General features: G+C 36.5%; 1 protein-coding gene across 3 annotated transcripts in view; it reads left to right on the top strand.

Moving 5' to 3' along the window:
* Positions 1 to 3407: 3407 nt before the first annotated feature.
* SYT14 (synaptotagmin 14) overlaps positions 3408 to 12195 on the top strand; it is a 61107-nt gene continuing 52319 nt past the window's right edge. The window contains exons 1-2 of one of the 3 annotated variants that reach the window (XM_075707858.1): positions 3408 to 3564; positions 10059 to 10277. In XM_075707858.1, coding sequence (XP_075563973.1) covers positions 3453 to 3564; positions 10059 to 10277 — 331 coding nt within the window. In that variant the 5' untranslated portion in view covers positions 3408 to 3452. Of the gene's footprint in view, positions 3565 to 4834; positions 5796 to 10058; positions 10278 to 12195 lie in introns of those variants that run through there. The other 2 variants (XM_075707857.1, XM_075707856.1) reach the window with 2 other exon arrangements.

Raw genomic sequence — 12195 nt, 5'->3', positions numbered from 1 at the left:
TTCCTTGCTCTAAATCGGGGAACACTAGGGCTTTTTAAAAAAATAAATTAGTCACTGCTATAGCGGTAGGTTTTTTTTCTTCAGCTCATTCTTGGTCACAGCTTAACTCGTTTTTGTTTGGTTTTAAGTTTAAAAAAAAAAAACCAAACCTTCAGCGTGAGGCAGAGTTGCCATAAACTTCAGCTGTAACAAGTGATTTGAACTAAATTATGAGCAACTCCAAACAGACTTCTGAAGGGAATATCAGGTAGTCTTAGTAGAACGTGCAACCAAGGTCTTTTGTGAACAAAGGTGGGGGTTTTTTTTTCCTATTTGTTCATGATAATGAAAATATTTTTAAAAAAGTTTTAGCTTCCTTTCCTCTCTGATCCAGAATATAATTCCACTTTTCTCACCTTATTGCTCTGCTTGATGCAGCAGGATGTCTCATTCTGAAGGACTGATGGGGAACTCTGTAACCCCGTGGGTCTTTGTATTTCTGTTGTACTGTCTGAAATTGAAAATACGACATGCCTGCTCCTCCCTGTTGCACTGTTTGTTTTATTCTGGCCCTATTAAGCAGTTATACTGTGTTCTTACATTTCTTGTTCTTTCTTGGACTTCAGTGGGTTGGAAGGTGAAGGTCAGATTTTGAAGGTTTCCAATTATTTCTAGCTTTGCCTTCAGTTCTTCAGAAGGCAGTGTTCCCAACTTAAGTCAGTTGAGGGTTGCTCATGTTCTTCCTAACTTCTCTGGTATGATGTAATAAAAAAAGAAAAAATTTTACGCAAGTTTGGTATTGACTAAATAGAGGTTCTAGTCTAATTGGGGGTTCTGTTTCATCCTTTTGGGACTTCTTTGGCTGCAATTCTGGTATTTGTTTAGTAATTTTGTCAGGATGGGTGGTTGAATGTTATTGGCAGGTTTGTTTTTGTGTGAGTATTTTCAGGGTTCTAGGCACAATGTTACTTGATCTCTTCTGGTCAGAGGTAAAATGTCAAACAAAAATAATTTGCACAGTTTCAGATAGGTCTGGATGTCCAGCTCAAAATAGAAGTGCAAATCTGACCAGTTCCTTTTAGATGGTGGAAGGTGTGTTTCTTTTGATTTTTCTTTTCCTGTTTTTAAAACACACCTGTATAATTATTTAACACAGCTGTTCCCTGTCATCCTGCAAAACAAAGTGAGGAGGTTGTGGAACTGTGTGTGCTTCTCAGTCAGCACTTTTACATAGATGTATGAGCCCAGATTTACAAAGGGCATATGTAGACTCAGGGAATAATTTAATTTGGAAGGCTCCTGGGAAAGTAATTCGCAGTTCAGCCCCCTGGTCAAAGCAGGGCTTACATTAAAGCTGGATTCTGTAACTGATCTAGGCAATCTGTACCGGTGATTAACCCCTCTTATTCTGGAATTTTTTCCCTTCATCTCCAACAAGGAATTTTCCTTGTTGCTACTTCAGGCTGTTGCCTCTTGTCCTTTTGTATTGCATCTGTGAGAATGCAGAGTATGTTGCCAATTTTCCTTTAATCCCACTCCTTTTTACATAGTAAAAGATGTTGCCACACAGCCTTATACTCCTAAAGTGAAGTGCTGAGATCTTGGCAAACAGAATTCATAAATCTAATAAATAGAAAAAATTCAACCCCCAGGAATGGGATTTATGGTAGTGAGTAGAGGGACACTTAGAATCTAGTAAAAACAGCAGGAAGAAAGGGATATGTTAAATCCTAGCTTTCATCCAGATGAATGCAGCCATGTTCAATCCTGAAAGATGCACCTCTGTGTGTTGAGGCCACAAAAACCACTTTGAGTGTTAAGGTCTCAAGTGTCAAGGTCTCAAGGTGAAACCTCAAGGTTTCACTATCCCTCTTTAGAATGCAGGTTTGAGACATAACTGATATAAGAGGCTATAATGTTTATTAATTGATCAGCACACTACTAATAAACCAATTAACAGATTGATTAACTAATAAACATACCACTAGGAATCACTTACAGTTCTGTAATGCTTTACACCATTGTTAATTGCATTCAATTATTGAGTTCTGTCACTTTATTCTTATAAATTGCACCCAAATATTACTGAATTATAGTTCTATAACCCTTCACTTCAACCTCCCACACTGCTTATTAACAAATTTGCAATTCTGTCACTCTTTAACTTCTCACATCAAGTCTTTCAGATGTAGACCCAGTAGAGAGTCCAGTGGGTTGCGCAAGGGGCTTCCCCTGACATCCTGGCAGCCTTGATTAATGAAGCAGGTCAGCTTCATTATAGTCTGTGGGCATCTGCATTCCTTCTGTCAAAAGATCTGCCGTCTCTTGTTCTTGAACTGCTTTTATAACTTGTTCATTATTTCTTAAGTTTCTAGACCCTCTTTTGTGCCACCCTTCTATATCACTTTCTCTGCCCAATCTCCTTTCAAATAAAAAAGCTGCCCTTTAATTACTCTTTCACAGTTGGTCCAATTTGCTACATCCATTCCCAGATTTCTTATTTCTAAACCCATGTCCTAGGTAATCTTGGCCTTAAATGGTATTACTAATGTTACTTAGGTACTGATGGACTTGCAAGATTCTACCCCTGCAAAATATGCCCAATACTCCCTTTCAGTTACCTGCTTAATAGCAATTACATATTCTTTATTTTATACACTTTCTAAGACATGTCTACTTCAGCCTTTTTTCCTTTACATGGTTTTGATTAAGTATGCTTTATCTCTATTCCCCTCAGCTTTTTCTTAGTGTATATGCAAGTGGCACACGTACCAGGGCAAGGAACATACCGTTATGTGCTTTTTCTCATTCTGTTTTTTGCTGACACAGTATACTACTTGTCAGGGAGCAGTGAGGGCCAGCTGGTCCCTAAGGGAAGAGGAGCCAGGAACTGAGCATAACAAGGCTGACAGAGGCAATGGCCTCACCGGCAAGGGCTCAGTCCCTCCCCAGCAGCACTGTCTCAGAGTTGGCCCTGAGTCCAGGTAGCCAAACCTCCAGCCCCTTCCAGGAAAGGGGGATGCTCTTAGGTCTCTTCCAGTACTCTCTCTCTCAAGTGTTCCGTCAAAAGTCATCAGCCTTGGCATCTGCTGATAATCTCCCCGTTTTCTGCAGACACCCTGTCTTGTTATGCGGTCCAGTACTCCAGCAGAACCTCTTGCTCACAATGTCAGTCCTTCCGTAGATTTGGACCGGATACTTTTCTATTCCAAACGATGACTGGAAGAGAAAAAAACTAATGAAATTTAACAGCATTAAAAATTAACTCAAATTTAAATGGTGTTTTTTCAGCTATATCTTGCATATATATTTGGAGCTTTAGTAGTTATTTATTAATGATCAATTCTGATAATATTATAACTTTTACGAATCAAACTTTTACAAGACTTATTAAAATGTGTTTCTTTCTGTTTCTTTTAGTATCTCCTGAAGCAATTGGATTCCTGTCTGCTGTCGGGGTGTTCATTATTCTCATGTTGCTACTTTTCCTATATATTAATAAGAAGATGTGTTTTGAAAATGTTAGTGGTTTCCCAGATCTCGATTCAGGATACACTACAAGAAAGAATTCACAAGATAAACTTTGTAAGTATCTGAAATACAGTGTACTAAACTTAATTATAAGAGTGCACATTTTTTTATAAGGATGTGTAGAAATACACAAATAATCACTTAACTCAAGTGATGAAAACACACGTTAACTTTTCCCATGACTGCGCAGTATGTGGAAATGAAGAAACATTTGTATTCACAAGCCACAGAAATTCAAGAGCTATATAACCAAAGAGTTGACATTTACTTATGGGAAGATATTTCTCTTGCACTATGAGAATACTCTTGAAAGTATTTTAAACGTTCCATAATTGTGTGTAATTAAATCTTCTCAAGTAAATTTGTGAATGGGATTACTGGGTTTTCACTCAGCTTATTAAAATCTTTCACCGACCTTTTGGAGAAGGTCTTGCATTTACTCAGCTGTAAAATAATTTTAAAGAAGTAAAACATTAGAAACTAAAGACATCTTATCTCTGACTAACAAATTAATTCTGTAATTTTTTAATAGAACAAGGTCTTTAAGGATAATGTGAAATGAAAAAAATTAGATGTCGAAAAAGATACTGAGGGTTGGTAAAATAACCCCTTTCTACTGTTGGGCTGTGGAAATTGAATGGGCTTTGTTAGCTGACTTGAGAGGAAGAGACAGAAGAGAAGGGGAAATTTGAGAGGTTTTCTAACCTTCTACCTCTCTAAAAGGTGCAGCTAAATTTTTATTTTCAATTTTCTTGGAGACAGAAAAAGTTCTCCCCCCTGGAAATTAAGTCCGTCATCTTAACTTTTTTTTGCTACAAAACAAGTCTTCCTGTTCCGAAATATCTTGCCTTATGTAAAAGACAACAAATATTTTGGGGTGAGGTCATCTCCATGATGCGTGTTTTTGTGCAGCTATTATGTTAAAAGCTTGCTTTAGCATGATATTGATGAAAGGATGTAATTTAAATATCTTACAACTTCTTCTTTGCAGGTTAGAATAAAAAACCCCATATTTCCACCTCACAGTTGTCTTATTTTTGAAAATAATTTTATTATGACTAGTTGATGCTGCAGTTGATGAAAGACTGTGGTTTTGCTGGTTGATTGTGGCTTCATTTCAAGAGTTTTACTTAGTTGCTTTCTTATTATTTTCAATGCATATTGAATGGAAGGAGCACAGCTGCAACTTCCCCTGGTAAATGTATTGAGTTTGAGATAGCAAAAGCAAGTAGCTCTGAAATTGAACTTGGAGAAATGGAGTTGATCTGTTTGTGAAACAGAGGACCTTTCTGTATTAAAAGTTGTTGCTGAATAGATTGGACGAATGGCGTTTTTCAGAAACCTCCACCAAAATCTGAGCTTTCCCTCTGTGTCTTCTCTGGTTGGCACGCTTAGCAGTGCTGTGGATGATCTGACCAGTGTTGTTGGAGAAGTTGGGTACAGTGTAGCTGATTCAGTAGCAGAACAAGTAACAAGCATGATAAGTGGCCTTCGTGCAGAAGATGAAAGCTCCAAAATACAGAATGAAAAACCTGTGCAAGGGAGAGAGGAACATACACCATCATTAACTCATTCTCAGGAAATTAATATGAAAGCAAAGAGATGTATTGCAGAACATAGAGAGACTCATTATTCTAATTCATTAGATTTTGTAAAAAAAGATACAAGTCAAGATGGAATATCTGACCATGTTGTGGACAAAAAACAGTGCCAGTTAAAAGGCAGAGACAGTGATAATCATTTAAGTGATACAGAAGTACCTCAGGATTTGAAGAATGTAGGAGGACCTTTTAAAAGGGAAGCAGTAGGAGGAAAAAAGTGTTTTGTAAATGATAAATTCTTGAAGGATAGTAACCTGAAAAGTAATAAATTTACAATGGAGCAATCTGTTGAGGAACAAGATAACCACCTACGTGCAGTATCAGATAATTCTAAGAATCACTTGCATAGAAAAATCAAACCACAGTCACTTGGAGTTGATTTTAAGGATTCTGAAGAAGTGCACAGTATGAAGGTTCCCCAGGATTTAGAAATAAAACTTGTTGAAGTACAGAAGCAAAAATTATCAGACTCCAGCTTGAAGAAGACACAGAATGATGGTCCCAGTTACATTAATGAAATCAAAGAAAAGAAATCTGAAGCCTTTTTTGGCAGAAAAGGAAAATCTGCATCAAAGGATGAGGACAATGTGTCAACTACAATTGCAAAAGTGGGTGAAAAGAAAAACTCAAAGATATCAGAAAAGAATTCAAGAGAGCTATGTAATAAGAAGGCAGCAGGAAAAGGTGAGGAGTCCATCAGCAAACTTCAACCTTTCCTGAAACTTATGATACTTCTTACTTTTTTCACCTAATTTACATGTTTAGTAATAGTGTTTCCTGTGGATGAAAGTAGGTCTGTGTTGTCAGGGCTTCATTCTCTAATTATGTTGATATTTCTTGGTAGCTAATTCCTTTTTAAATTGATTTTTAAACGGATTAAACTGATTAATAAATGCCTTTCCTATGTTCTAACTTTTCTTTTTCTATACACAGTTTTTCTTACCTTCTCTGCAGTGCCTTGTGTGGTTTCTGTTGAAAACTATGAATTAATTAATACTGGAAATTAACACTTGTTCTTTGAAAGTGGTTTTTATTTTGTGTATTTGAAAAGCATTGCATAAAATGTGATAAGATGATAAAGAAAAAATAACTTATCTTACATTTACATTGTAGTAGATCAGAATGTATTTCTGGGATATGTAAGATAGTAATTTCAAGACACTAAACTCAATGACAAGTGGCAAGTAAGTGATTTTAAGTATAGAAAGAACTGAATGATGCTTGTCTTAAAGTTGTAGTTGTACAAAGAAAACCTATGTATTGTTGATATGGATCCAGTCAAACAATATGACAAAGGGATTGCAATAATAGTTTGTGAGTAAGAAGTAAAACCTTGCATTTTTACAGAATTGCTTTGCAGGCTGTGTAGTGAATTTTTAGAAAGCAACACAGGCTTTTCTCAAGATGCTGTTTCTGTAGAGAAATGAATGATTTCATAATAGAAATCAGTTGTGGTTTTTTTTTTTTTTTTTCAGTGTGTGTGTTTTCCCTTATCTGGAAATTTTGGATCATTTTGTTTGGTTTTGGTTGGGTTTTTTTTATTTGATTTAGCAGGTGGTTTCCATGTTTGTAGGGTGAACTGTGATCTCTGTTATTTCTTCATGTAACACAATATTTGTACAGTCTATTCTCTATCAAAAATGGCATTTTAGCTCCCGTAACAAGCAAATTAATAGCTTTCAATATGACCTGTGTTAGCCAAATAAAGGAAGGGTTTTAATAACAACATGAATTCTCTTAGGCAAGTTTCCAAGTAACATATAAAAATCAAAAGAGAATTGGCAAGGAGAGGCAAAAAAAAACCCTGAGGATTTTTTTTTAATGTGCAGGAAGCTATGTTTTCCCAAGAAACTGAAACAGATTTGTATTGTTCATTTAAAAAATGTTTGCATCGATAGCTTGTGTTTTAACTTTAATGAGGTTTTTAAGTCCTCTGAAGAAGTCTTGTTTCATGACTTGTAATAATAGTATACATCCTCATTCTTTTTCTTTTATGCTAAGAACTGTAGAAAAAGTATCTGGTATCACTGAGAACTTCTGGGTGCTTACAAACGTCAGTGTATGATTAGAGGCATAACTTTCAGCACTTCTTTCAAAGATGTTGCTACCATGTTTTATACTATTCCATTCTTTATGCAGACTGATCAATGAATGCCACTTCATATTTGCGAATACATTTCTTGTAATGATAAATGATGCATCTAATACTGAAGTCTAACACTATATGTTAGTCCTAGTATGCCCTGCTTTAATTATAGTTGTGAAAGTCTGTAGAAGTTTCCTAGGTGGCAGGTTACAACCTGTTGAGGGCCATGTGTGATCAAAATTTTACTCTGTGTACCAGCAAAGGAGGCTTCTTTTTCTGGGCAGCCTCTTGCAGTGAATCTGCTAGCCAGAATATGTCTTGCTTGCTGTGATATTCTCAATAAGTGATCAGTGAAATTGAAATTGCTTTATAGCCATCCATACAATGGGATAAACCATATCTGCCAGACAAATTAAAATTGGTAGCCCAGAGTTGAAAGATCTAGTTGCTCATTAGCAGTCTTTCAAGGCACCAATTCTCCTGTAAATACTAAATTAAGATTACATACACATTGCATGTAGAGCTGGTAGCACCATCTGCAGTTAAGGTTTCCTGACATTTTCCATTTCAAGACCTTATTTTCAGCTGCTTATAACTGTGTGCCAAATTTGAAATATTTGGGATGAAATTTGGCATGCTTTCTGTCTGAGATTTTTTTTTTTAAGCTATAGTTTAAAATCTTTAGCTGTTTCCAGGAATACAGTATGGGAAAAATGTGCTGGTTATCTGTGCAAAAAATAAGTAGATTTCACGTCTGCTTCACTAAGATGCTTTGTCACCTTTGTATATTAGAGTATGTACTTGAGATGTGGGAGAGCACTTTTCCCACGTCAGAGATGCCCATGTTCTTCTACGAAAAAAGACATAAGTTTGACCAAATTGCAAATCTTTGGAAACTTTGTCTTTGGAAAATGCATAGTAAACACTTCTTATCATTTCTTCTTATAATTTACCTGTTAAATTCACTGACCATCCCATTTGCACTCATATGCTTCATCATAGGGGTTGAAGAACAGAGCAGGTCTTATCCTGCTTTTGATACGTATGGTTACTGAAGGATGCTGGAAGTTTGAACAGAAGAATTGAGAATAAACATGACTTGCATGAGGACAGAAACTTCCTGAACAAATGCGAAATGATGCAAGTAGTAGACTGGGATTTGAAGTGGGGTGGGTAACAGTATGGAGAGAACTGATAATATTGTATGAAGTTGGAGAGACTAAGGGTAAAAGAATACGGTTACATGAGTAGTTGGTTAGATGCAAGGAAAGAGACTTTGGGATTGAATAGCCAAAGAGAATAAAGAGGAAATCCCCATAAGAGACCACAACTGGGTGCTTGGAGCAGAAACCTGGAGTATGGGGCCTGGAGACAGGAACTTAGGATAAGGTTCTACTCGTATAAATGTAACTTTGCAAAAGATGTCTAACCTAAACTTGCAGCATAGACTTTTCTGTATGAGTACCAGGGAGTTACTTCTGTGGGAAGTGATTTTACTCATCTACTCTAGAGGCTTACCTAAAAGTGGGACGGAAGGACTTGTCTAGTAGGAAGAGGCAAACACTCGACTGTAAAAGAGGCCTAGATGGCTGGCATAGGTTGAGCTACTTCAATTTTAAATGGCTGAGTTTTGGGTAAGCTGGATCCCTACTTTAGTCGGAATACCCAGACAGAGGAGTGAGACTGGCTGGGCATGAAGGCAGAGACTAATGGGAATGGAAATGCAGAGCTACAGCTAGGACAGGGACTGGGGCGAGGGCATAAAAGCAGGGAGGGGAGAAGCAGTTGAGCATGGCTGGATAGCATGTTCGACAATATTCCCTTGTAGAATCAGGAGCTGAAAAACAGCATTATGGACATCTCGGAGCTCTGCAAGTAATGGAAATCCATTGGCAAATCATATATGATAGGCTTGCTCACAGAGTAGTGGTAATGCTGACCTTTACTGAGTTTACATGAAGTCTTTTAATGCCTATTAGAGTTTGAGATCTACAGAACCTCTGCACAGCATGTTAAGTTTGGACAGAATCCATTTGAGGTTTGGAAAAGGGAGGGGGAAGCTTTCCTTTTGCAGAAATAAAAATGCAGCTGAATCTTTGACTTGTGGGAAGAAGTCATACTTGAGTTGTAGTTGGAAGAAGTTGGCCACAGGAGTGGGTATTATAGAGGAACTGGTATAAAAGAATTAACTAGATGGTTTCTTCTGTGCATTTTTTGCTGTTGCCAGATGTCTGCAATGAGAATCTGTGTTAATTTCTGTTATTGAACAAGGGGCTGTTTATTGCAAGTTAAATAAAATTGTGCATGCAAACATCTTTCGCTAGCATTTTCCCATTTGTTATTGAGAGTTTAAGCACTACTGACATAAATATCCTAAGACGATTTTGTTGTAGGCTTCTCTTTGTAAATCAGTTTCATTTCTACATTATACTGCATACTCACAGCAAAAATCAGCTGGGAATAGAGGATCAGGAGCTGCCTTTTTGATATGTTAGGTGTCCAAATGTAATATTGCAGCAGTGTTGGATTTACTTTACATAAATTATTTTGAGCATTTTCTTACTTAATGAAGGGTTTCAAGAACTTCAGTGTGTGCTGCCTTACAGAAATGGATCCATTTTCTGTTGAATAAGTTTTAGAATGTCTTTTGGGGACTTAATGATCTTTCAGTTTTTCGAGAAAATAAAAATAGCTGTCACCAATTACAAAATCACATAATACTTATAATTGCAAGAAGATGATATTTTTATACAGAAATTTTGATTGAAATAGCTTAAATATCTTCAATGATAGCCTCTTACGGTTACTTTCTTGTATTCTATTTTGAGCTGTAGTCGATTTGCTTTATTTTATTCAAACAGACAACTCTTATATGAGTAAAGACCAGCATGGTTCATCATCTGAGAGTGAAGATGAAGCACTGGGTAAATATCATGAGGCCTTGTCTAGAACCCAGAGTTCCAGGCTGCCAGTGGTGGATGGCAGACAGCAAAAAAACTATGTATGGGAAACCAGACAAAAATATAGTCCCCTGTCTGCAGAATATGATGGATACAGTAGTGAAGCCTCAATAGATGAAGGTAAGAGTGATTTAAAAGCATTCCTTTTATTTCACATTTCAGAATTATGTTCTGGATGAGTAAGTCGTAGATGAGGACAGCTTGACTTGCAAATAGTCAATGTCTACAAGAAATATCCAGATATCTTTTATATTTGTGCATGCTCAAAAAAAAAAGCCACAGACCTGTGCGCATTCTTCCAGAATTACTGCAAATTATATAGTACCTTGTTATATTAAGTTTCATACAATTTTATCATTAGTAATTTTATTTTGGGGGGAATTTAAACTGTTTTTATTTAGGAAGGAAACATGGCAACTGTTGATGAATTCTGCGGTATTAGAAATACAAAGATGACCTGTTACTCCTCTCATTGATAAGCTGTCATAACAGCAAAGTAAATGGAATTGGTTATTGGTTATGGTGCATATGGTCATTGCAGTGTGCATTACTTGAATGTTCTGTATCTTTTCTTCTTCTGAAATCACAGAAAGAAATTACTACAAATTTATATGATTGATATGTCTTTTCCACGGAGTTAAAAGTTGGATGTAAACAATGGATGTTTTTATTTGTGGTATATATTCCTTGATTTTACGTTAGGATGACAACCTGACATAGAGGCTGAGAATTCTGCTGTCAATATTTTGTCAATATGCTTTTTGTGCTTGGAAATAGCTGTATGTGAGAACTGTGTCTATAGCCATTTTCGAGCATGAAAAGTGGGCTTTGGTTGAAGTTACGTAAAAGTCAGATTCTAATATAGATGCTGTGCTATCGTAAGATATTTGTTGGTCTCCCTTAATATGTTAAAATGCAAAGGTTTTTTAGAGATTGATATTTTCTGATAAAAAGTGGATACATGTAATAAGATGTCTGTCCTTAAATGTTCTATACAGTCCAGAAATGCTTGAAAAAAATTAAATTTTCTACTGTATGATGTACTTCAATTATATAAAAGTCTGTTTGCAACTGAAATTTGAAATTAGTGCATGCTCATTCATGATTCCAAGTTAAGATGCAAACGACATGAAACCCGTAATTGAAGTAAGTTGCAGAGTAAGAGGATTATTTTCTGATCATCAGAAACTTTGGGTCTTTCCTTTCCTGTTAAGTTGTAGGGAGGCAAGGAGTCTGAGTTCCCAGAAATAGGGAAGTAGATGCAGAGGTGAGGTCAGGTGGTAAGAACTGATCCTTGGACACTGTGATGGAGAAGGACAACAAGGAAGAGGGGTAGTGAAAGTATCATATTTGTTTTTCATACCTACTGAGATCTAGCAACAGCATTGGTGGGGGGAATATGAAAGATGCTAGTTTTTTGTATGGCTCGTCACTGTTGGGAAAGAGTGGTGATGTATATTAACAGGAGATGGAAGTCTCAATCATATTTATTAGCAAATAATACCAGATGCAAATTATACAAGACAACTACTTTCAGATACCAAGAATGATGTATTTTGTCTCTTGTCAAACTACTGAGGCTGCTTGTTGAAATAATCATAGAATAATTCATGTTGGAAGGAACACGTGACATTCCTCTCTCTATTTCACAGTTCAGATTTTTTTATCCTACCTAGTTAGCTTCTCAGTGAAAAGTTCTTAGTTCATCTGAGCTTTTTACTTTGGCTCTATAAGACTTAGGCTCCAAAGGCATTGTAGTAGCCTGTATCCAGGGTTTTTTTGTTTTTTAATAATTTTCTTCCTTATCATCCTCTCGGATCATAAAAATTTATAGTCCCTGGCTTTTATCCTCTTCTGGGGAATGAGAACTCCAGTCTGAAATCTGTATCATGGTTAGAATCTAAGACAAAAGAATCCTGTTGGCAAGTCCAAGTATTGCATCAGGAAAGTTACAATTGTTTTGTTCTCCTTTTTCATTTTTTCTTCCATTGCTAAAGATATCTGTCACCAGCTGCTATGCCTTCTCAATGCTCTTTCC

The sequence above is a fragment of the Pelecanus crispus genome, chromosome 3 (genome assembly GCF_030463565.1).
Source record: "Pelecanus crispus isolate bPelCri1 chromosome 3, bPelCri1.pri, whole genome shotgun sequence".
Taxonomy (NCBI): domain Eukaryota; kingdom Metazoa; phylum Chordata; class Aves; order Pelecaniformes; family Pelecanidae; genus Pelecanus; species Pelecanus crispus.
The sequence above is the reverse complement of the archived record's forward strand: the minus strand, read 5'-3'. Positions and strand labels throughout refer to the sequence as shown.